Source organism: Apis cerana, linkage group LG5 (genome assembly GCF_029169275.1).
Source record: "Apis cerana isolate GH-2021 linkage group LG5, AcerK_1.0, whole genome shotgun sequence".
NCBI classification, from domain to species: Eukaryota; Metazoa; Arthropoda; class Insecta; order Hymenoptera; family Apidae; genus Apis; species Apis cerana.
Window position 1 is genome coordinate 5,148,426 of NC_083856.1, and position 24,080 is coordinate 5,172,505.

The window sequence follows — 24,080 nt, forward strand, 5'->3', positions numbered from 1 at the left end:
CAAGGCAGCATGCAGAAGAAAGAAATGTTGGATACCACCACCAAATTATTATTAAGGTATGATTGTTTTTATGAGAAATATTTTATAAAATAGAAATGAATTTATAATGAAAATATTTTTGATGTTTATTGTTACATGTCTCTTTAAATAATTTTTGACAGCTTAGCTGTTGTTTAAAAATGTAGATATACAAAAATATATATAAAAATGAACATAAATATAGAAATAGTATAGAAAATAAAATTCATGTGACAATATTTAGAAAATTAGATATAATCTATTGTTTATACAAATATAAAAATTTGTATAAAAAATCTCCAATCTATTAAAAATCTATGTGAAATGTGAATTTGCAAAGAGAACATTTAAAATGAAGAAATATTATTAATTTTTCTATAAATATAAATATTAAATACAAGACAAAACATTCATGTATTAAATTATTTAATTAGAACGACCAACTACTGTTTAAGATGCATGACAAGTCCACAAAATACTTTACAAGACAGTATTTTATAATAATATTTAACGTATGGTACGTACCTGTGACAGTCAATTGGTATTCTGCTCTTACCGGTGGGCCTAAACCATTGTCAGCTGTGCAGACATAAGTTCCACCATCGTATCGATCTAAATTAATAATTTGAAGAGAGCCATCGGATAATATGCGACGTCTGGCTTCTGAAGGTGCAATCTGGCGAAATTTTAATTTCTGTTATTATCACAATACTTTGTACAATAATAATTTATAATAATTCAATTTTCATAACTTCTTAATTTGTACATTTGTAATTTTATATTAAAATTTTAATAATATTAATTTACAAAATTTATATTTTTTAGTTCAGAAAAATCAAGAAATCTCACCAACGTCGTGCTTTTTCTCCATGTGATCATTGGTTTTGGATTTCCTAAAGTAATGCACTTCAATGTTACGTAACTACCTTCCTGAGCACTGACTTTCGGCTCCTCTGGTTGCTTGATGGAAGCTGGTTCAGCACCAACTACAGGTGGAGTAACGAACGGTCTTGGAGAAGTCGATATAACTTCTTCGGCGGCTGGTTCGAGACAAGAAGCACCACAGCCATTATTACAGCATTTCATATCTCCAGAACAATCTGCATCTGTGAGACACTCTTGTTCGCATCTAGTACTATTCGATACACTTGGACAACGGCCTGGTTTCATGACTGTGAAATAATAGATATTAAATTATTCACATTAATTTAATTATTAAGATTGTATTGTTGAAATTGATATTGAAAGGATTCTTTAAATATTTAAGTATTTCTTATTCTAGTTCAAAATTAATAAATCAATAAATATTTTATAAATCTAAATCTATATAGTTTAGCATTTTTTAAAATTATTAAAGGATATTTTATAATTAGAATTAAAATCATTAAAAAGGTAATTGAAATATTTTATTGAAAAATACAGAATAATAGAACATAATATATAAAATAAAAATTTTATTTTGCAGTTACCTGATCTACATACTCCTTTGTATTCTGTACCATCTTTGGTAGCAACTAAGGTAATAGCACATTTTGTGTTATCGGGACAAATTTGTGTTCTACAAGGATCAACGCAACGACATCGTTCGCAATCCTGAGAGTCCACGAACGCCTCTTTGCCATATGGGCAACGGATAGTCTGACATTCTTCGCGTGCTTCGGTGCAAGGATCCTTTGTATCCTTTCCAGAATCTACGTCGATCTCGTTGGTAGCTATTAAAAATATATAATAGAATTATATAACAAAGAATATAATATTTTTGAAATAGAAAAATGTGAATAAATATAAAATAAAAGAATAATAAAAAATTATAATATGTGATAAAAGCAAAATTATACTTTTGCTTCTAGCAGGATTGAAGCTTAGGAATAATTAGAGCTAATAAAATATATCATTAAATATAACATAATTAAAAGATAAAAAAATTAAGATATAAAAATACAAATAAAAAACATATATAAAAATACAAATAAAAAGCAGATAGATAAGGTTTTTAATAAAAAGGAATTTTTAACAAAAAAGGAAAAGGTACATAAGGATTCAAAATTTGAAACAAAATAATATAAAACAACAATAACAATAAAAATATACAGCAATATAAAACATAAAGATATTTATCACGTTCCAAGCTGAAAGTTAAAAATATTTACAAAAATATATTATTCAAATACTGGGAAACAGATTTTCACGACTTACTGCTAAGGCAAGTACTAATACAAGACTCGAAGGTCTTGAATCTGTTACGATTTCCACCGCATCCAGTGTAAATGAACGCTCGACAGGTTTGTTCTTCAACGTCGAAATAGAATCGTTTGGTAGCACCAGAAGTGCAAGACCCAACGTCAACTGGTTCTTTACAACTTGCTGAATCATTATCGTTTAAAACTCGTTATTGTCATTACGAATCAATTTCTTTTTCGAATAACATTTCTTCTCAAATTTTATTTGGTATTTTTAATGATATTTTTTAATAAAAATTTGAGATTAATGAATCTAATACTTACACAAGCTTGAAAGGCTGGTGTCGTTTCCAGGAAGCACGGGTTCCTCATGATGAATGCAAACAGATTCACACTCAGTCATTGAGCTAAACCTGTTCGCATTACCTTCACATCCACCGTATGAAAATTCGCGACATATGCGATTGACCGAATCATAGTAGTATTTTTGGAAGTAACCTCGGCATTCACCAGAATCCGGTGGTAAGTTACATGTATCTATAAAAATTATTAAATTATTATAAAGTTGATTACAAAAATAAAAATTCTTTTATAAATTATAAATTGTTTCAAAAATTTTTGATATATTGCTTTGACGTAATCTATTATTTTTACAATTATTAAAAATGCTCAAATATATTCGATAAAATTAATATTTATATTAATTTTATTTTATTATTATTATTTAATTTATATTAATTTTATAGTTTTATTCAATTAAAAATATAATTATATATGTTCAATTATTTTCATAATATTTTGACTTTAATTACTTGTACATTACACAATACATATATTGAGATATAATTAATATAAAACTATAAAATAAGATATAATGATTAAAAATTTTAAAGATTTCTTGAATATACCTTGTCCATGAAACTTTCCACAAAGACGTTCACATTGTTCTTCTGTTTGGAACCTATTCGCGTTTCCTTCACAACCGCCATAGAGAAATGCTTGACACATATGATTGTGTGAATCGTAATAAAAAGCTGTGATATCACTATTGCAAGAACCAGGATCAACAGGAGTATAACAAATCGGGCTCTTCGAAACAGTTTCAAGTAATGGAGCAAATGTGACAGTAATGTTTGGCGTTGTTTCTGTTTGAACAACTTGTTTCTGACATCTTTTTTCGCAGGATTCCTTATCTTGGAAGCGGTTCTTGTTACCCTGACAACCACTGTATTCGAATTCGTAACAGGAATCTGCTCGATAATCATAATAGTATTGTTTGACAAAACCGCTACAGGGACCAACAACTTTGGGCAGACTGCAAGCATCTAAAGAAAAAAAATAAAAAATAGTTGGAATAATTATTGATATGATTTTTAATGAGAATGTGTAATAGAATGCTTGGTAATTAAATAATAATGTAACGAAAAAATTGAATATTCAGTTAAAATTACAAACCTTGAACGTCTCCACATCGATATTCACATTCTTCGCGACTATTGAAGTTATTTCCATTGCTTTGACAGCCCCCATATCTGAACTGCTTGCAAATACCTTCTCTACTGTCATAAAACCATTTGATTTGTTCATCAGAACATGGACCATGAGAATCCGGAAGGAAACAGAATTCTGAAAATTTTATTTATATATATTTTATTATAAGTGAAATTCAAATTAAATTCATGATAAAGATAAAAATATTACCTGGTTTAAATTCGATTTCTCTTACTGGCGCAGGGGTAGTAATCGTAGTCTGACATCTGTTAATGCAATCTTGTTCGGTGACAAAGTTATTTTCGTTTCCACCGCAACCACCATAATAGAATTGTCTACATTGCTGTTCGTATGAATCGTAGTACCATCGTTGAGTATAGTTGTGGCATTCTCCCAAAAGTGCGGGCAAGAGACAGGTATCTTGCTCTGTATTTAAATTTAGAATGATATAAGATACAGATAAGATTTAATATAAAGAAATAAAAAGTTCTATAAAATTCATTCAAAATGTTCCATTAAATTTAACAAAATTAAAATTATTTCTAATTTTTTTTTCTAATTAATTATTTAACAAAATTGTTTAAAAAATTCTATTTCTTTTTTTTTTAATTCATAGGACTTTTTACTTCATGCTTTGTAACAATAAAAACAATATATAACATATAATAAATTTATAGCAAAAATATGATGTATATATATATATATATATATACGTATATATATATTGATAACATCTTTTTATTTGCAAAAGACGTACACTCGATTATAATTCATAATAAAATTTGCGTGCATATGGTACAATCGACATCGAAGATAATTACACAAGAAAGGAACGCCGACAATAATCGAATAAAACTGCTAAGAAAAGCGTTAATGAGCATTAAGCATCGATAAATCTTATTACAGAAATATGAAGATAAAGATAGTGTGATGCTTTTTATTTTATTTTATTTTATTTTATTTTTTTTTTAAGAAAGTGATTAGACGAAATCTTACCAACTTTAGCCGGGCAATCAGATTCGCATGCGTCCCTAGATTCGAAATTATTTTTATTCCCACCGCAACCAGTATAATAGAATGGCATGCACCGATTCTCCGACTGATCAAAGTACCATCGAGATTGCTTCTCACCACAGTTACCTTCAGCTCGCGGCAGCAAGCAACTATCTGTTAATCGCATTAATTATTATATCATGCAATATCGGATTCTCGTGTAGATTTCATTAACCATTTCATTTGCGATTTACTTCAATTTACATTTTTCTGAATCATAGAATTAATAAATTATATTAACTTTTCTTTCCTTACAGGTATATAACATTGAAATTTTGGAAATATATTTATAATACTTCTCAATTAAAATCATTATTTCAATTTTTATATAAATCAATGATTAAAAATTATTAGTTCATAGTAAACAGCAAATGATTGATTAATTATCATACTCTTTGGAAATATTCTTCAAATTCCTGAAAATGAAAATGTTTTTTCTTGCAATTTTTACCATAGAAAATTCCACCATAGAAAATTTGTATTTAATACCGAATATTTACGTTAAATTGTTAAAAATTATAAATCAAAAGAGAAATTAAAATCTATTTCTTTTTTTTCTTAACAATAAATATCGACACGATTATTCACTGAACACTAAACTAAAAACGAGAAAATCGAGAAAATCGAGAAAAATCGAGAAAACTCGTTTAGGCGATAAAAGCCATGGAACGATTATTCTCGAGACGAGAATCGCTTCTCGAAGGATAAAGTCGAACTATCGATTCGATCAATTTATCGTTCGTGCAGTGGTGCAATAGCGTGCAATTCCGACGAAAAGAGTGCTTTTTATTGTAAATAATTACGATTAAAAAATAATGCGTGATATAACGATTGATTATAATTAATCGTGAGATAGAAATAATTGTGTATAGAACAAGATCCATCAAACTAATAGTGCTTTTTTCGTTAAATGTGCTTTGTTTGTTTTGTGATAGAATTGGGCACTTTCCATTCGAGATAAATATATAAAAAAAAAATAGAAATAAACATCAAAAATTATAAATATTTAATAATTTTCAATAATAATATAAAGTTAAAAATTAAAAATAAGAAATAAAAATTTTATCTTTCAAATAGTTAAATTATCAATAAATAAAAATTTCTGAAGGATAATATTGTAATTAGATTTGAATAATCCATTTGAAAATGAAAATTATTATTGGATAGTCACTCTCAACACAATATTCATTTGTAAAAAATACTCTTAAAAGTTTTATTCTTGAATATACTTTTACATTTTTAAATAATAAATCCTGATATATGCTTTTTTAAAAATAACATAAATCAGATTTTTGAAATACATTATTTTTACATTGTATAAATTATTCTTTAAATAAAATTATTTGATATGCCCAATTCTGCTTTATGCCAAAAAATAGAGATATATAATAACAAACGAACCAACACCAATGACAACAATAAGAATTGTTTCTCGATTAAAACGACGTCCAATCGTTCCACCAACACCCACGAATAAAAAATTACTCTCTCTCTTTCTTTCTTTTTCTACAAATTGCGAGCGACTCAATTATTCAAAAAGCAGATAAGCTTTTGTTTCTTCAATTCCTTCCTTTAATTCCTTTCTTTGCTATTTTCCATGTTCTATTCATTTTCTTTTCCTTTTTTTTTTCTTTTGCCTTTTTTGACTTTTTCTAATACCTTTTACAGGGCAGCGCTGCTCACAGGCAGCACGCGTACGGAATCTATTCGCATTGCCTTTACAACCGCCGTAAACAAATTGGCTACACGTCTGACGCCCGGCGTCATAATACCAGCGTAACACAGAGCCCGGACAAGGGCCGGGATCTTTCTCCAAGCGGCACACGTCTGTCAGTTTTACTGTAAATAGTATGTATTTTCTACGATTACTTAGGAATTATTTCGTTGTATTCGATATCTGATGATCAGTGCCAATTTTTGGTGCTTGGATGTGGCGTTTGGTGCCTGAATTATGCTAATGTATTATGTTTAGTGTAATTGAAAATGAAGATTCAAATTGAAATGACAATTTATTAAAGTACTAACTCGCCAGAATTGGAAAATATTAGTTTGTATATTATGATTTAATCTTCTCTAATATATTATTTTTTTTTAAGTTCTGCTATTATGCGTTGTTTTAGTATCTTCTGCATTCTTTGTGAATAAGAAATATACGTTTAAATCATATTTTAATAAATGAATAAAAATTATTCATGATATTATTAATGGAAGTTTTAAAATTTTAATAAACATTCTAATTTAATTGAATTCTTTTTCTGGCGATTTAGTTTTGACTATTCTTTTTTTTCTTTTTTCATTAATCCTTCATTGTTAACAATTTTATCAATAATCAAGAAAAATTCAATTCGTTGTACGTGAAAAAAAATAATTACATGCGGATTGATTTTCCTCAAAAATAATTAAAATAATTTTTATGATCTCCATCATATCCTTCTCGTGTTTGATAAAAAAACATCAACTGCAAGAAAAATTGTTTAAAAATGAAAACAAAAAATAAATTGACAAAAAAATTGTCACATATTTCGATTCGTTTATGAAAAAAAATAATCTAAAAACTATTAAATATATCCAGTTATTAGATATTAAATATCTAGTAAAAACAAATAATATATTAAATAATTAATATATTATTATATAATAAAAATATGGTTTCAGGCAGAAAAACGAGCGTGATACGTGCGGATGTCGAATAAAAGAAATTGGAATGGATGAGCATACCTCGTCTCCTTCCTGGTTGCAGGCATTGTTGGTGACAAGCGATTTCCGTTGGGAAGTTATTATCATTTCCTTTGCATCCACCATACAGGAATTGCTCGCAAGCTTGTGATTCTGCATTGAAGTACCACCTAGTAAAGTTGCCCTCACAGGGACCTGATTCTTTCGTTTGGTCGCAAGGATCTAATGAAATATAATAAAAAAATAAAGATTAATATTATAATTTAGCCTAAATCTTTTCAAGGAACTTAAATTGTATATCATTATATTTTTATATCACAACAAAATTGATCATTGCATTCATGCAATCACAATGAAAAAATCACAAATCACATATGAAAAACATATAAATAAATTAAAAAACATTTTATTGAATAAAGTGAAATGAAGACTCTGCAATTAATTTCGGAATAATTAAGTAATAAAAAATATTGGCAGTAATAAAAAGTTGATTAATTTACCCAGATCATCAGGAGTGACACAAAGCTCCTCGCATTCTTCTCTGGTTTTAAATTTATTCGCATTACCAAGACATCCACCATAGACAAACTGACCACACTGCTTTCTACCTGAATCGTAATACCATGTAGGGAAATAGCCTTCACAGGGTCCAGAGATCTTTGGTAAGAAACAGGCATCTACAACATAATTCCAAAAATTAAATTTCATTATCTTTAATTAAAAAATTAAAAATTTAAAAAAGAAAATTTCTATTTCGTTACCTAACAAAGAAAATTACCAAAGAAATATATCAATTACTAAAATATAATTTAAATATCAAAATATTATTGAAAATAAAATAATATTAACTATAAAAACTCTATAAATTTTTGAAACAATTAAATATTCATGTTTTATTTATACTACCTTTTCCTTTAGGTTGCACGCACACTTCCTTACATTCTTCCTGAGTCTTGAATCGATTGTCGTTACCTTCGCAGCCTCCATACCAAAATCTTGAACATCCACCATATTCTGTGTCAAAGTACCATTTAACAGTGAAATCTCGACATGGTCCTCTATCTCTTTCCAACGCGCAAGCCGCTCCTGGAGTGGATGGAACTGAGAGACATCCCTCGAAATTCTCTCCTTGAGCTTCTTCCACACCATCAGGACAACATCCGTATTTCGAGGCATCGCAAGTGCATCCGGCAAAGTTCGGGCCTTTTGCTGGTGTTCTTCCGTCTGAGCAGCATTTGAATTCCGTGTTCTCGCAACCGCAGCCTGCAAATTCCCATGAGGAATATGCCATTAATTATAAATTAGAAGTTGCTTTGCTATATGATGTATGTAAGTATTAATTTACACATGAGAATATGAATATTAAATGATATACTTACTTAGATTTGTTCGATTAAATTATTTTCTATTTCAATTTTATTTATTTGTTTACTTTTTGATTATTAATATAAATTAACAAAATTAACAATCATTAAAATGTGTATTTAATTTTTATGAATTTAATAAAACGTTTCTATAAAAGATTTTATTTTAAAGTATAAATATTATTTAAATATATATAAATCTTTATATATTAAGATATATTATTCAGAATATAATTGTATCTTTTACTAAACTTTTACTAAAATTAATATTAATATTAATTTTAATTTTAATTTTATACTTATACTTATTATTTATACTTATATATTATTAATATTATAATTACCTTGTCCATGTGGTCCTTTTGCAATGGTGACACCATCGGAACAACAACCAAACTGATACGTATAACACGGACAACCATCGTAATTCGGTCCTGTGGCCGGTGTAAAACGATTTGGACAGCAACCATGAGGCGTGTATTTGCATCCGCAACCCTCGTTATTCGGTCCACGAGCAGCGGTACTATTATCGGGACAACATCCGAATCTCGTGTATTGACATCCACAGCCGTAGAAATCGGGACCACGAGCAGGAAGTATATTATCCGGACAACATTTGTATTGTGTCGATAGACAACAACCCTCTCTGTTGGGACCATGTGCAGGAGTAACACCATCTTCGCAGCAACCATAAGTGCTATTCTCACAGGGCATATGGCATCCATAATTATTGGGCCCAAGAGCTGATGAACATTAAATATTGAAGATTTTAATAAATTAAAGAAATTGAAATAATTGCATTTTTCAATTTAAAAATATAAAATAATATCGAGTAAATATAGATACTCATAGAATTTATTTTATAATAAATATTAGAAAATATTTTGATATATTATATTATTTTATCTTAGAAAATTAATACGAACCTGGTGATACTCCATCGGGACAACATCCAAAGTACGATATAGTACAATTCTCTGCATTGATAATACCACATCCCTCAAAATTGGCGCCAGTTGCAATGGAAATACCATCCGGACAACATCCATAGGTGGAATTCGAACAATCTTCCTGCACAGGTCCTGCAGTGGTCGTTTCATATTCTTCAGTAAGTGGAGTGATAGAAGTGATCTCCTCCTCGCAACCTTCACCCTCCGGTCCAGAAGCAGGCTTGATTCCATCGGGGCAACAACCGAATTTAGTGCCATTGCAACATCCCATGTTATTTTCTCCACTAGCCGGTGTCTCGTTATCCGGACAACATCCAAATTCTGTCTCGTTGCAAGGTTTCTTGCATCCTTCGAAATCATTGCCTTCAGCAATGGTAACTCCATCTGGACAACAACCGAATAATGTTTCATCGCAGAGAGATTCGGGACAGCCTTTGTTCTCTGGACCAGTAGCTGGTGATACTCCATCAGGACAGCAACCGTGTTTGGTCTCATTGCAAGTCTGAGCCGTGGGACATCCTTTACCAAATGGTCCTAGCGCTGCAGTGATTCCATCATAACAACAACCAAACGGCATGGTTTTGCAGGTCTTTTTCTTCTTGGGCACCTTGCAGACGCGATGTTTGCGTGTGACCTCTTCTGGAGCGAGTGTTGTCCAGAATTCAGTTACGTGTGTTTTCTCAGTAACTTCGGTCTCTTCTTCATCAGTAACCGGTGTCAATCCGGAAACGGTTGACTCTGTCACTCCAGAGACAGTTGTTTCACCGCTCTCAGTTGTACCAGACTCTGTAGTTTCACTCGATTCGGTAGTCTCACCGGAAATCGTCGTTCCTTCTGTTGTTGTTGCACCAGATTCTGTAGTTTGACCAGATTCAGTAGTTTCACCAGATACAGTAGTTTCCGTCGGGCCAGATTCCGTTGATTCAGTAGCTTCCGTTGATGCTGATTCAGTTGTTGCTTCAGATTCTGTTGTGGCTCCAGATTCCGTTGTACCTTCAGATTCTGTTGTAGCTCCAGATTCTGTTGACTCTGTAATTTCAGTTGGCATAGATTCTGTTGTGGCTCCAGATTCTGTTGTGGCTCCAAATTCTGTTGTGGCTCCAGATTCTATTGTGGCTTCAGATTCTGTTGTGGCTCCAGATTCTGTTGTGGCTCCAGATTCTGTTGTGGTTCCAGATTCTGTTGTGACTCCAGATTCTGTTGTAATTCCAGATTCTGTACTTTCTTCTGTTATTCCTGATTCTGTCGACATTGTTGGTTCTGTAGATCCTGATTCAGTAGTTTCCTCGGTGACGCTTGTTTCTGTAGTTTTATCTGTGTCATCAGGTTTTATATCTGTTGATACAGATTCTTCAGTCATCTCTTGTTCCGTAACTGTGCTTTCGGTTTCCGATGAAAAGGTTGTTGGACCTGATTCAGTGGATTCTGACGACCCAGTACCTTCAGTCTCCATAGATTCTGTCATCGATGTAGCTTCAGTTGCTTCGCTCTCAGAAGAAACTGTCGTTGCTTCGGTTGCGCCTGATTCGGTTGTTATATCTGTTTCTATATTAATCATATAATTAATATTGCAAAATTACATTGATAATTGTAATTGTTATATTTTTTAAAATGAAATATTTTTTATGAAATTCTTATTGTTAAATTCGTTTCAAATTCAAATTTTTAATTTAACTAATATCTTCAATCTATAATATTTCCAAAAATAAAATTAAATAAACTCACCTCCAGATGCCAGAGTTTCTTGCGTCATTGATTCCACAGATGATTCATCGGTGGAATCCATAGTGGATCCCTCGACAGTTTCCTCGGTAACATCAGTTTCCGTGATTCCAGATTCTGTCGTAAACAATTCGTTTTCTTCTGTGATTTCACTGGTTCCACTTCCTTCGAATGTTGATTCAAATTCCGATGTATAAGTGTAGAAGAACGTATCGGTGAAATCTGTTCCGCTTCCTTCACCATTTTCCATTTCTCTAGGAGATATGTCGCCTCGAGTGGCACCATCATCGTTGAGCATTAAATCGTCCATGTCGTTTCCAGTAGAATCGTCTGTGCTTGGTGAACTTAGGGGAGTTGCCTCGGTAAGGTCTGACATTTTGCTGGATTTATCCTATAAAGTAAATAAGTATCGTGATTTAAATTTAAAAATTTAATTACAAAAATAAACTTAGAGAAAATATATTAAAAAAGAAAATTAAAAAATTTATATTAGAAATTTTAGAAATTAATTTTAAAATTTAATTAAGAAATAATAATCAATTTTAAGGAACAGAAGAGATTAATTTCTGCATCAAGGAAGATAGAATGTAATATTAAGAGGAGATGTTATGGGACTAGGTATTTGATTAATTACAAATGAGTTTCACTTACGCTAAGTGCAAGACTAGATGAGACAGTCACAAAGTCTTCATCCTCATACACTTCACATTCATCATCCTCCTCGGTAAGATCTTTGATCTTATCTGGTTGCATTGGTATTACTTCATCTGGAAATGGTGATTTGAATTAAAAAACATTGAAATTCTATAAAGATTACAAACTAAAATAATTTTGTATAATTGGCCTTTTGCTTTTAGGGACATATTTTAAACATTCATATTCTATTCTTATTCATATTCTTAAAAATATACATAATCTTATTAATTTTGAGATTTATTGTATAACATATAATAACAATTTAAAGATAGATTTGAAGATTTCTCTTTAGAAAGATACAAAATTATTTATTTTAATGTTTATTTTATTTTAATTTTTACTAAGATTAGATTTAAGAATCTTTTTTAAATCCAAAATTAAATAAATTTTCAAATAAATCATTACAAGATTAAAAGATAAAAATAAAAGTAGAAGAAAAAAATGAATTATTCAAGCATCAAGAAATTGATGCAGAAAATTGAAATTGAAATTCTTTGAAATCGGATCTAAGTGAATTTTCGCAAAATATTTATGAAATTATCATAGAAGATACCTGATTCGCATGGTTGATTGTTGCAATTTTCCATGGAGAATATGATCATGTTGGTGCCACATTTGTTTAGCGGGACCGTCATGTTGGCCTTCATGCAAATCACCTTGCGGTCCATCGTGCCACCGCCGCATGGTTTCGAACACTGGAACACGGTAAGGTGATTAATGGAAGAAATTTGAGGCGGACGCCTTCTTGTTAGGCTCGCTACAAAGCCGTCGAAGATATTGAATTTCTTTGGCGACCGAAGGAGAACAGGACGCGGTATATTTCTCGCGAATACCTCACGTTGGTACCGAGATTTTTCTAAGAAAATCGTCCCCTAATGCTAGAATTGGATATTTCGATTCCTCGAATAGGAAATTTTTAAATTTTCAATTATAAAGAGAATGTGGATATATAGTGGTGAAAATGTTGAATATATAAAAATTTATGGAATGTACTTGTATGAAATACAAAAAAATGCAAAATATCCAAAATATGATATTCATTATGGTATTAAAAAAAATGAAATCAATTTCAAATATTTCGATACAAAAAGTAATTAATTGATATTAATAAGAAAGATTATTTAATTCTCAACAATACTCAAGGATAATGTTAATTAAAATCATAAAATCAAAAAAATCATATAGAAAATGAGCTCTGGCAAAACTTCATATAGAATGAAATTCCTGGAATTTTAATATTAAATGAGTATCATAAAATTATATATGGTTGATATATCTTTTTAATTAAAATCTTTTATCTTTTACTTTATTTATAACTAAGAGATTGCAGGATTTATCAGTTTCGTTCAATGAATTTTATTTTTATTTTTATTTTATTCTCGAAACGATCTTTGAAATCATTCAAAATCATCGAACAGAGAAAGAATTCCACAGAAACTTGAATTTTATTTCAAAATGCATATATGCATTACCTTGCTCCATGGTCCAGCAAACCATTCTCCTTTGCACTCCTCCTCGGCTGTACAATTTTTCGTTTCGTTGAATCTCTTGGCCGGGTCGCATTTTTCGTCTGGCACTTTCGTCACCGTTTCACCTTCGAACGTACCACAGAACACCTTGCGTGTCTGCACACCTGACCCACATTTCGCTGAACACTATGGGACCAAAATAATTGTATGTCAAATGTCACGTGAACGTACGAAATACGTAGGACAAAACTTGTTCATGAAAAAAAATATTATAAACTATATTTTTAAAATCGATAATTCTTTCTGATAGAAAATTTATTATATCAAATTCTGTCACTATTATTTTCTATCTTCTGTCTTCTGTGAGACAAATATATCCTGCGCTTTTTATACTAAATTTAATTTCTTTTTTAATTATCTGCTTAATAATAACAATTTAATATTAAAAGAAAGGAAATTTTACAAGCTTTCAAAAATGCGGGATCAAAAATACAATGAAATCCAAAATGACTGTGTATACTAACAATAATACTCGTACACGTGCAAAAGAAAAGCCGGATATGTGGAAAATTCTTTTTCATCTTTCACATTTCTTGGAAAAGTTCATGACGCGTACTGTCACCCGTACAGAATGTGTTAAACTATAGAAGAAAATTTTATAAACTATCATTTTATAATTTTCCAATTGATCTGTATCGTTAATTAATAAATTATCAAGAGGGTTACAATTACTGAATTTCAGTTGCTAATATTCTAACAATAAATAATAAACTTACGTCGCTCCATTGAGAAGCGAACCAGAGAACTTCGCACTCCTTTTTACTCTCGCAATCTCGCACCAATTCAGGCTTTTCGACGTTGCATTTTTCATCCGGATAAACGGTTCCATCTTGAGTGGCACAGTATGTGGTCCTGGTTTCTTGGCTAAGTCCACATTTGTCGTCGCACTGGGGAAAAGTGATCAAAGTTGTGGAGCAATAATCGTAAAGAGAGAACGAATTCGTGACACGAAAAAGAATATAGGACACTATTTTCATTTACATGCTCTCGTACTATCGCTTGCCGAAAATATATTCGTATAAAAGCTTTTATTTTCTCCTATATTTTAAATGGAATGACACCACGAGAGAGAGGTTTAGGCGGTATCGCGTGAAAAATTGCGAGCTTACTCCACTCCAATCCGACGTGACCCAGTCGAGGCCGGCGCAAGGTCTCAATTCGCAAGGTTTCTCACGCTCTGGAACGTCTCCCTCACATGCCTGATCCTCCAACACTTGAATCTTCCCGTCCACCTTCGTGTAACACGTCACTCTTCTGGTTTGCTTGCCCGGTCCGCACAAATGATCACACTGTGTAATAAGAAAATCCAAAAAAAATCATTATTCTATCTCTAAAATCTATCATTATTAATTTATTATGTAATTATGATTATTTTATATATGATGTTAAATAATTTTTTTAATACTTGAATGGTTATATATATATATCAAAAGATTGGTACCATGAAGAGCTTTTTCAATAATGAATCATTGATACATTCACCTTTAAGATTGAGAAAAACTTTGTATTCCAAAAGTAAATATAATTAATTATCAAAATACGAAAATAAAATTGAAAGGTAAAAATGTTTAAATTTTAAAATATCAAAAAACATTTGTACTAAAAATTCGTACCGGTTTCCAGGGTCCCACGTGGAATTGCGGGCACGGTACATCCTTATTACATTCCTGGTTGGTCGGACCTTTTGGTCCTACCTTCTCCAGACACTGACTATCGTCCACCAATGTGGGAATTCCACCGGAGATGACCTGCTCGCATTTGATCTCTCTGCTCTGCTCACCTCCTTTGCCGCAGTGCTTGTTGCAAGGGCCCCACTCGCCCTCCACCCACACAGGTGGACACGGGTCCACGTTACATGCCTCTGTGTCAGCTGGTTCCAACTGTGGATCGCAAAGGCTCTCATCCACCGGTTGGTTATCCCTTCTTCGTACGCAGGCCACGCGTCTCGATTGATAACCTTCGAAAAAGAATTATTTTAGGTAAGTTAAGTCTTGTAAATGATTGAAGTTATTTCCGTGAAAATTAACTAGTGAAAATTAAGTTTGAAGTAATTGAAAAATTGCGATTTTTTAAAAATCTAGGTATCGATCTAAGTGAAATGAATTAAGCTCTAACAAACAATTTAAAAAAAAAGAATTTATTCTCAGAATCAAATCAACATTCGAATCTTCATCAAAAACGAACAACTTTCGCTCTTAACCATTGATTCAATGATCCAAGATTGAATGATCCGTTTAGAGATGCGTTAAATGGAAAGCATATTGATTAATAAATTTTCATCAAACCCGGAGCAACTGTACCTTCCGTAAATTGCTGGATCAAATTTAGAGAACATCGATAGAACCGTATACACAGCGGCTATCCGATTATTGATTACATTCGCCGTGTATTTAGCTGTAACGGTATCAATTTTGGAAATACTACCTCCACCACAAGTCGCGCTACAGCTGGAAAATTCGTCGGTTATCCACGTGTAGCTATCCGCGTCTGTTTGCTGGGAAACCCTCTTCGGCACGCTATACTCGTACTGAACCCCAACGTTGTGGTCTTGATAAAGGAGCTGTCAAAAACAATTACGCGAATTATTCTTCTTCTTCACGACGGAAATTCGATTACTATATCTAAGCAATAATCGTCGAATTATAAAGAAATTGTACGGACGCTTTGCAATCGAGGAATGGATTATTTGGATTTGTGAGGATAATTTTTAGACTGATATTTTTTTATAATTATTTTTTGTTTCAGCATTTCAACAAGATTTACACGATGACCGAGGATATTTATTTATTTTACTTGAAAGGAGAAAATCTTTTTAAATATGTTAAAATACTGGAGTAAGTAAAAAGTTGAAATACAGATTTATTATTACTGTACAACTTATTAATTATTTATCATTTATAAAAAACTAATTTATTCTAATGCCTGTTAATAGAAAAGAAAAAAATTTCGATACTTAGAGATTTTTATATTATGCTAGAAAAAAGCGATCCTCATTGGTCCCGTGTAACATTGTAATTTGCTATTTTAGAGCGATGCAGTCACTCACCACCACGTAAATTGGCTCATTCGTCGGTCCCAAGGCGGTAATGGTATCGGGTGCTGAGAAACCTTGCGGATCTCTCGAATAATGGAATATAGTCCCGGCGAATTTCAAGCTTCGCGGGAAATCTATCCTCCAGTTTCCATTTAGATAATAATGGCCCGAAGTGTTTCTAATAGCTGCCGGTATAAAACGTGTTAAAACGTGGCGGCTCTCATCAACGTTTAATCACGCGGTATGATGGTAATTATGGATCATTACGATATTCAAAGTTTACTCACCTAAATAATTGTTCGAGGGTTCGATCTCCCTTATCACAACGTTCGTTGCTCCCTTGGGAATCAGTATGATATCGATGTATCCTGGAGGATATTCAATAGAGGAGAGAAAAAAAAGATAATTTTATGGTTAATTTTACAATATATATTAATTATAATAATCTTTTTTCCCGTTTCTTAAAATCTATATCTTCTATTCCAATCTTTAATTGGAATAGAATTGAATAAAAGTTTAATTGAATATCTTATTTCAATATAGATTATTATTTGACGAAATTTAAAATAAAAAAAATAATTTAACAGAAACAAAATTTAAATCAAATTTGATCTACTGTAATCACCTAATTATCCACGAAGAAAAAGTAAAGTAAATACTTTCATTTACCCGCTTGAAGATCATCCGTGTCGAACAAACCGGAAACGGTATTACAATTAGACCCATCTCCTCCACATTCCCTGCAAGCATCCTCCTTCACCTCGCTTCCAAGCATCATGTCACATCCAACAGGCTAACCGATCGAACAACAATTACACATTAACGCACTTATTAATATTTTTATTACGAATTATAATTACCTACGGATCAATAACGGATAATTTGCCCACACGACTCAATTCAAATGGACAATGGTCTCGATCATTGGTGAATCACGGATCGTTTAACTCACCATGCATTTGCCTCCGACGCAGACGTCGTTCTTCTCCACCTCGCATGGCGTCCCGTCTATCACCATCAGCTTGTGTCTGTAGAAGAAACGCTCGCCTCGTGGCATGCAATTCAATTCGCACTTGTTCGGCCCGCCCGTGTACGGAATCCAACTGCGAATGATTTGGCACGATTAGTCTCGCTGTTGTTCACCGAAGGAGATCCATCGCCATCGATCTCTTCTCGATAACTGGCCGATCTCCCCTTTCGAAAAGTGGTGTTTCGAAAAGTTTAACAAATGGATCGTTTGAAGTTAAATTTTGTTGTCGTTTCATCAGATAAAAAGACGATAGGATCGCGTGTAATTTTGATTAATTGATTATCGTCTTTTGCGTGGAAGCAGCGTATAATATAACGTTTATGAAGGCGAATCGCGAATGTAAATTTACAACGGCGATGACTGTTTTGATCAATGCATTGATTCAAATTTATTTTGCGATCTTAACGAAGGAAAGCGTAACAGAATCGCACGATCTCTCAATTATTTATTACTCTTTGAGAAAAAATAAACAAAAGAATATTCGTACTTTGGTATCCTTAAAGTAATGAAGATACATTTTAAACGCGAAGATCTCGCGTCGGATACGAATTGAAACGAGGATGGATTTCAACTTCGAATTAGATCTCGTGACGTGAAAAGGTCACGATCTTCCATCGTGAAACGTGACGTCGATAAATCAGATTCCCGGGATCGGTATCGGGATTTCGAAAACGATTTCCACCGATACGCTGTGACAGAACACGTCACAGGGATCGTTTTCGATTATATACTCACTCGTAGTAAATTCCCTCGAATGGCACGCTGTTAAATTCCGCGCACTGCTCAGCGCGGAAGTCCTTCGCCTCGCCCGGACATTCCTGGACAAAGGAACGGAAGGAAGCGTGTTAACAAATTATCTTTGGATGATTCGTTGCTAATTCTAACGGAGGAAAATTATTTTTTTTATTCGTGAAAGTTGAAGTATAATTAATTTTTCGGATCCAGAAATCGAAGCCAATGATTTTGATACAATTTTTAATTTGCAATTGTAACGAAACACTTGTGATTAAGTGTTGGATCTAATTGAAAATGCATAAGCATAAATCGATACTTGATTCCTGAATTAAATTTGCACAGAAGCTTGTTGAAGTTAATTATAAGTAACTAATTGAAGTATTAGTGAAGTAATAGAGAATATTAGTTGAATATTGAAAATCGAAATATCGATAATCAAAAGGAACGAGTTCCATTTAGAAAATGGAAGATGGAAATTGATGATGAATCACTAGATTAGCAGAGGGAAAAACTTCCGGTTACAAATGCCATGCTTTCACGTTGTTTTCCTGTTCTTCTGCTCATGAAACTGCAGTTCTACGAGAATTTCATAAATATTCTAATAAATCAGGGGGAGGAATCTTCTTCGTGAAGAAATATGCGAGGGGTAAAGACGAAGATTGGAAAATGTGCTTGGCCACAAGTGGACTAGTATATCAAACACATAGACAAACGTTTCATTTTTTTTCCTACAATTACTACGTCCAAATTATTCTCGTATAAATACTCCAGAAAGAAACTAAAACCAAGTCCATAAATGTCACGTGCAAAATTATCCATCAAATTGATCACATATAATCCCCCAAATACCAAGCTCTCGAACAATACAAGAACGACAAAGAAAATCTCAATACTCCCCTTCAACGATCTCAAACAAACAACACCATCATTCCAACGACCCTCGATGATATCATCGAGACACAACTCTAAATTTCCCCCTCCAGAACTCTCCTCCACGTACACCGTACACATTATCTCCGCCATCATAGAAAACTTAGATGGTTCGAGACTAACACGGTTACGAGAGTATACGATACATACAAGTTGTCCAGGTAATACCGATAAATCGAGGTGATGTAAAAAAAAAAAAAAAACAAAAAGAAAGAAGAAAAAGATATCCCTGTGGAACTGGTACAGCACGCACGAGGATACCTCCTGGAGAATTTATGACGAGGGATTCCTTGGAACCTCGTGGTAAGGGGTGAGACCAGGCTCGTTCGGTGACCGCAAAGGAAAAAAAAATCTCGATCGCGAAACCCGCGAGCCCGAAACGATGTCAAAGATCCCACGACCCTAGTCTGATTTATGGCGAACCGTTTCCTCTCTCCACCGATTGACCTTCAATTCACAATCGTTCACGATACTTCACGAGTTTTCAGGAAAAGAAAACTTATTCTCATCGATTGGATGGAAGGTGATCAAGGGATTTGTTCCTTCTTCTTGAAAATTGATCGCGAATGTTTATGTAGGTTTATAGAGGCGAAAGGGAATTCTGAAAAGTAGGATTTGTTATTTAATGAAGGTACACTGTTTCGAGGTAAAGAAGAAGTTTGAAAAATTTTATCAGATCATGGGGAAGAATTTATTGCTTACGCTTGGTAAAAGTATAAATAGAATTTTAGTAGTGAAATTATCAATGAATAAAGCTACAAATCTATCGTGAAGAATAACATTTGCAATAATTCAATTCTGTTTTCCGTTTTCCATGTGTGATTTATGGACACGGGAATATTAAAGTATACCGATTGCTCTGTCATCCTTTCAGCACAAGCTGGCTGTAATCCTCGAAAGAATCGCAATATCTCATGTTTGGGAGACGAATACGCGGAGCGTCTTCTGTTTGTTCCGATCTTTTATGCGCCACTTGTCTTTGCCAGGTGTCGTTCCCCCCCCCCCCCCCTCTCGAACGTCAAACATCCTTCAGCATGGAATAAAGAGGAGAAATACACGGGCTTAGTTTCGAAGAATGTTACACGTGACGTCCCTCCCACTCTTTTTTCCAAACAAACATTCTTCGAGATTCGCAATACCAACAAATCGATCATTTTCTATTAAAAGAATTCAAAGTAGAAGACATATATATATATTCTAAACAGATTCTAAACAGATCTCGTGTATTTACGATGCCGTTACTTACATCGACGGTATTGGAAGAAGAATTTATTCGATCACGTGCTCAAATAGCCCAATTGGTAAAGCAACGATCTGACAAGCGAAAGACCTAGATTCAAATCCCAGTTTATCAATTCGATCCAGCGATTCTCTATACTTTATTCAGTTTCACAGATATCCTCATACAATTTCTTGATGAGAGTATTATTTTTTAATGGTATTGCAATTGTTAAATATAAATATTGCAAAGCATAGAATTAAATTCCTATTACGAGGAGACGAAAAGATATTGTATCGATTGATCTTTAATTATCGCTCACCATAATTTTCCTCGATCCGATTCAAATCATAAAGCAGAAAATCATGAGAGAGACAATCTGGGAAATAAGAGATATTCCGCAATCACGAAAGACTCGCAATTAAAGGTTCTCCTCGTTAAAGAGATCCATCTTCTTTGGCCCTCTTTTTTTTGCGTTTATTCCTCCCCCTCCCCGACCGAAGCTTTCATCCACCGAAGTCTCCACAGGGAGTTTCCGCCGTTCAATAATCTCTCTGTTTAGCCGGCAGGCATTGTTACTAATTACGAAATGTTTCGCGGTAGCGGGACAAAGGGGGGCGAGAACAATGGGCGCAGCTCGGGGAGTGGGGGAGGAAATTTTTGCAACGACGAGCAATTCGTGGCGAGAAATGAATCGCCCCTGATATTCCAAGTGGCCTGGCGGCCGTTCAATTCCCTAGGAATGTAGGGGGACACGCCATTTTCCACGGTGAATGTGATTAAACGACCAGTGGTTTTAGCCAACGTTTGCCCAGTGTTAATAAATTATTAGGTGCAATTGTTGGAGAAACTGGGCGAGTTTCTTCGCATATAACGCGAGATTAATGAAATACTATTGGTGGAGAGATGGGATCGAAATAGAATTTCAATATATCGTGTTCGAAATTGGAACGGCTTTAACTTCACGAATCTTGGATTTTCTCTGCTGGAGAAAAACTTTTCGGCAAAAATATTGATTTGAAAAAATTAATATATCGAGTTGAATTAAATACAATAACCTAGACAGGCGGAAAAGTGAAATTTCTGAAAATATACAAGGCTCGAGTGGATTCTTTTTACTTGCTCGATCTCGTAACATTTTACTTCACGCTTCCTCGTGTAAGAAGCGAATATAATTAATTAATCGACATACTTGGAGTGTTGCGTCAACCAACGTTTCCATATTACAATATCTAATGTTAGAGCGACGGCAAGTTTTCAACTTGACAATTTTCACAATATTAAAATATATATATTTATTGGGAAAATATTATTGAGAATATTTATCACGAATGAATATTTATACACAGTTAAGCCTGATTATATATAGGTGGATGAATCAGCGATCGATATGTATAGGTCGTGAACGCATAACAGCAACGCAGCTTGCGGCCCGTTTCATTTAGCACGTCACTTTAACGAAGTTAATACTTTGCGAGTTTCATGCCGTATAATGGGCGGCCGTTCATAAATTTTAGCATCTACGACAGTGCACTATGCACGTGGCCGACCCATATTGTTGATGATCAGAGATCATTAAAGGATGTTTAAAGCTATGCAAACATTTTCGACAATCCTTTTGCCCGCACGAGTGATTTTAAACCTACAACTTGACCTCTCCTGTTATTCATGGCATAATACATTAAACGATTAATTAATAATTAAAGCATCGAAGAGAAATTTTATACATCTTTATTTTTTTGAAAATAAAATTGAACATAAAATATCGTCTAATATTGTGTTTAAGAAAGATCGACCGAAGGAGAAAAATAATTCGAAGGATCGCAAGTATCGTTACATTGAGGGAATAATTTTTATGGGGGCTACGTGACTTTCAGAAATACATTTTCACATGGAATCTTCCTGGGCGAGGGTTGAACCAAGTGATTCAGTTCTCGAAGTAGTTCTCTGTGTCTTGGTATAGGCTGGGTTCGTGACTTGGGAAAATTAAATTAAAGTCGTGGGATTGCTGGATTGGTGGGTGTTCGTGAAAATTGATGCGACGTAGGTTCAATTATCGACGAAGGGGAAATCTCATGGCTCTTGTGTGACTCTCTCGCGCGTTTATGTGTGTGTGTGTGTAGATAAATTAATTTTTAACTAGGAAAGAGAAATCTCATTCGAGATCCTTGAGTGGTTTTTTTTTTTTTACAATTTCTTCTGGCTGAAGATCGATCGGTAACGAGATAATAAAAATTAGGATTGCTGCTTCTATAGCCACTTGAACTGCTAACAATATGCTTACAATACTTTAAAGTTACTCAGAGTTATTTCTGTTTCATTGTTTGATCGTAAAGTAAGTAGTGCTTTGTTAAGGCATTGAATTAAAAAAATGAAAGATATTAAACTCGTTATATTTTATATTTTAGTTTTACTTTTCCCCGATCGCGCGCGTGATGGATGAAATTTTAGTTTCATCTTAATTGCTATTTCAATTGTTATTAAGAAAAACTTTTTAACAATTATTTTAAAAACCTATTTTTTAAAAGGCCAAAACACCAAGAAAGTTTGAAGCGAACGAACAGATCTGTTATTAATCTAAAGATATCAGATATCGTCGCAATCTCTACAAACTTGCAAACAAAAACAACCTCGATCAAAATATATACAATCAAACAGAATGAATCCAAGATTTAAACTTGGACCTTCGCTTGACGACCACTCAACCGTGCCCTACGTCTTCACGTGTGTTTACGATTGCAGTTGCAAGGGATCGTGCACGATCGTTCAACGTGGTCCACCGAATCCACTTCTGAGCGCTCTCGAGACAAGATTTAGTGTTCCCTCGCGAGAAGCCGATCCTAAAACGTGGCCATAAACTTTTAATCCCTGCTCGTGGGGCCGAAGAGTCCATCAACCGAATAGATGCACCGAGAAACGATCGTGATGGCTGGTGCTACCTGGATTTTACGGCGTCCTGGTGACCTCGTATGCAGGGTGAAATGGCACGGTTCCAGGAACCGGTTGCTTGTCACCGATTATTAACCCTTCGTCTGGTTATTAATCGATAATTCCATCTCGTTTCCATTTTGGATGGCTCGTTCGGATGTGCCATCGCCAGTATGATCGTTTTTGTATCGTTCCACCAATTTATGATTTTATTTTGGAAAGTGTTTCGAATGATGAAATGGAAGAGGAACGAGTGAGCCTTATATTTATATAGTTTTCGTTATATTATTCCGTTCTTTACTTCAATTTAGTGAAGATGATTATATTAAAAAGAGCAATTTAAGTACTTTAAATATCGATATTAAATGAAATGATAAAATATAAGATTATAGCTAAAATATAGTATAGCCGAAGATTACAATTTTCTTCTCATCAATTTTTCAGACAATCAGAATCTGTGGCTGGTGAGTCGCGAGGATTCGAAGGGATGGATCGATGGTCGAATCAATTTGTCAAAATCAAGGG

The 24,080-nt window shown here is 33.4% G+C and overlaps 1 protein-coding gene and 1 long non-coding RNA gene across 10 annotated transcripts in view; one reads left to right on the forward strand and one right to left on the reverse strand.

Moving 5' to 3' along the window:
- LOC107996569 (papilin) overlaps positions 1 to 24,080 on the reverse strand; it is a 124,765-nt gene that overhangs the window by 6,196 nt on the left and 94,489 nt on the right. For 4 of the 9 annotated variants that reach the window (XM_017054677.3, XM_062074598.1, XM_028666071.2 and 1 more), the window contains exons 5-32: positions 18,479 to 18,561; positions 17,666 to 17,816; positions 17,383 to 17,506; positions 17,001 to 17,081; positions 16,726 to 16,898; positions 16,104 to 16,239; positions 15,293 to 15,636; positions 14,789 to 14,968; positions 14,396 to 14,566; positions 13,623 to 13,805; positions 12,704 to 12,845; positions 12,106 to 12,221; positions 11,458 to 11,845; positions 9,709 to 11,277; positions 9,127 to 9,525; positions 8,325 to 8,681; positions 7,919 to 8,095; positions 7,461 to 7,640; positions 6,402 to 6,581; positions 4,686 to 4,856; positions 3,900 to 4,115; positions 3,654 to 3,824; positions 3,107 to 3,523; positions 2,523 to 2,735; positions 2,215 to 2,382; positions 1,488 to 1,730; positions 868 to 1,190; positions 544 to 694 (exon numbers count right to left, since the gene is read on the reverse strand). In XM_017054677.3, the coding sequence (XP_016910166.2) occupies positions 544 to 694; positions 868 to 1,190; positions 1,488 to 1,730; positions 2,215 to 2,382; positions 2,523 to 2,735; positions 3,107 to 3,523; positions 3,654 to 3,824; positions 3,900 to 4,115; positions 4,686 to 4,856; positions 6,402 to 6,581; positions 7,461 to 7,640; positions 7,919 to 8,095; positions 8,325 to 8,681; positions 9,127 to 9,525; positions 9,709 to 11,277; positions 11,458 to 11,845; positions 12,106 to 12,221; positions 12,704 to 12,845; positions 13,623 to 13,805; positions 14,396 to 14,566; positions 14,789 to 14,968; positions 15,293 to 15,636; positions 16,104 to 16,239; positions 16,726 to 16,898; positions 17,001 to 17,081; positions 17,383 to 17,506; positions 17,666 to 17,816; positions 18,479 to 18,561 (7,207 nt within the window). The remainder of the gene's footprint in view (positions 1 to 543; positions 695 to 867; positions 1,191 to 1,487; positions 1,731 to 2,214; positions 2,383 to 2,522; positions 2,736 to 3,106; positions 3,524 to 3,653; positions 3,825 to 3,899; positions 4,116 to 4,685; positions 4,857 to 6,401; positions 6,582 to 7,460; positions 7,641 to 7,918; positions 8,096 to 8,324; positions 8,682 to 9,126; positions 9,526 to 9,708; positions 11,278 to 11,457; positions 11,846 to 12,105; positions 12,222 to 12,703; positions 12,846 to 13,622; positions 13,806 to 14,395; positions 14,567 to 14,788; positions 14,969 to 15,292; positions 15,637 to 16,103; positions 16,240 to 16,725; positions 16,899 to 17,000; positions 17,082 to 17,382; positions 17,507 to 17,665; positions 17,817 to 18,478; positions 18,562 to 24,080) is intronic. The other 5 variants (XM_062074599.1, XM_062074593.1, XM_062074595.1 and 2 more) reach the window with 4 other exon arrangements.
- On the forward strand, positions 5,353 to 7,904 carry LOC114577357 (uncharacterized). The gene is made up of 3 exons (XR_003697373.2): positions 5,353 to 5,533; positions 6,411 to 6,590; positions 7,398 to 7,904. It is a non-coding gene; the product is annotated as an uncharacterized LOC114577357 (long non-coding RNA).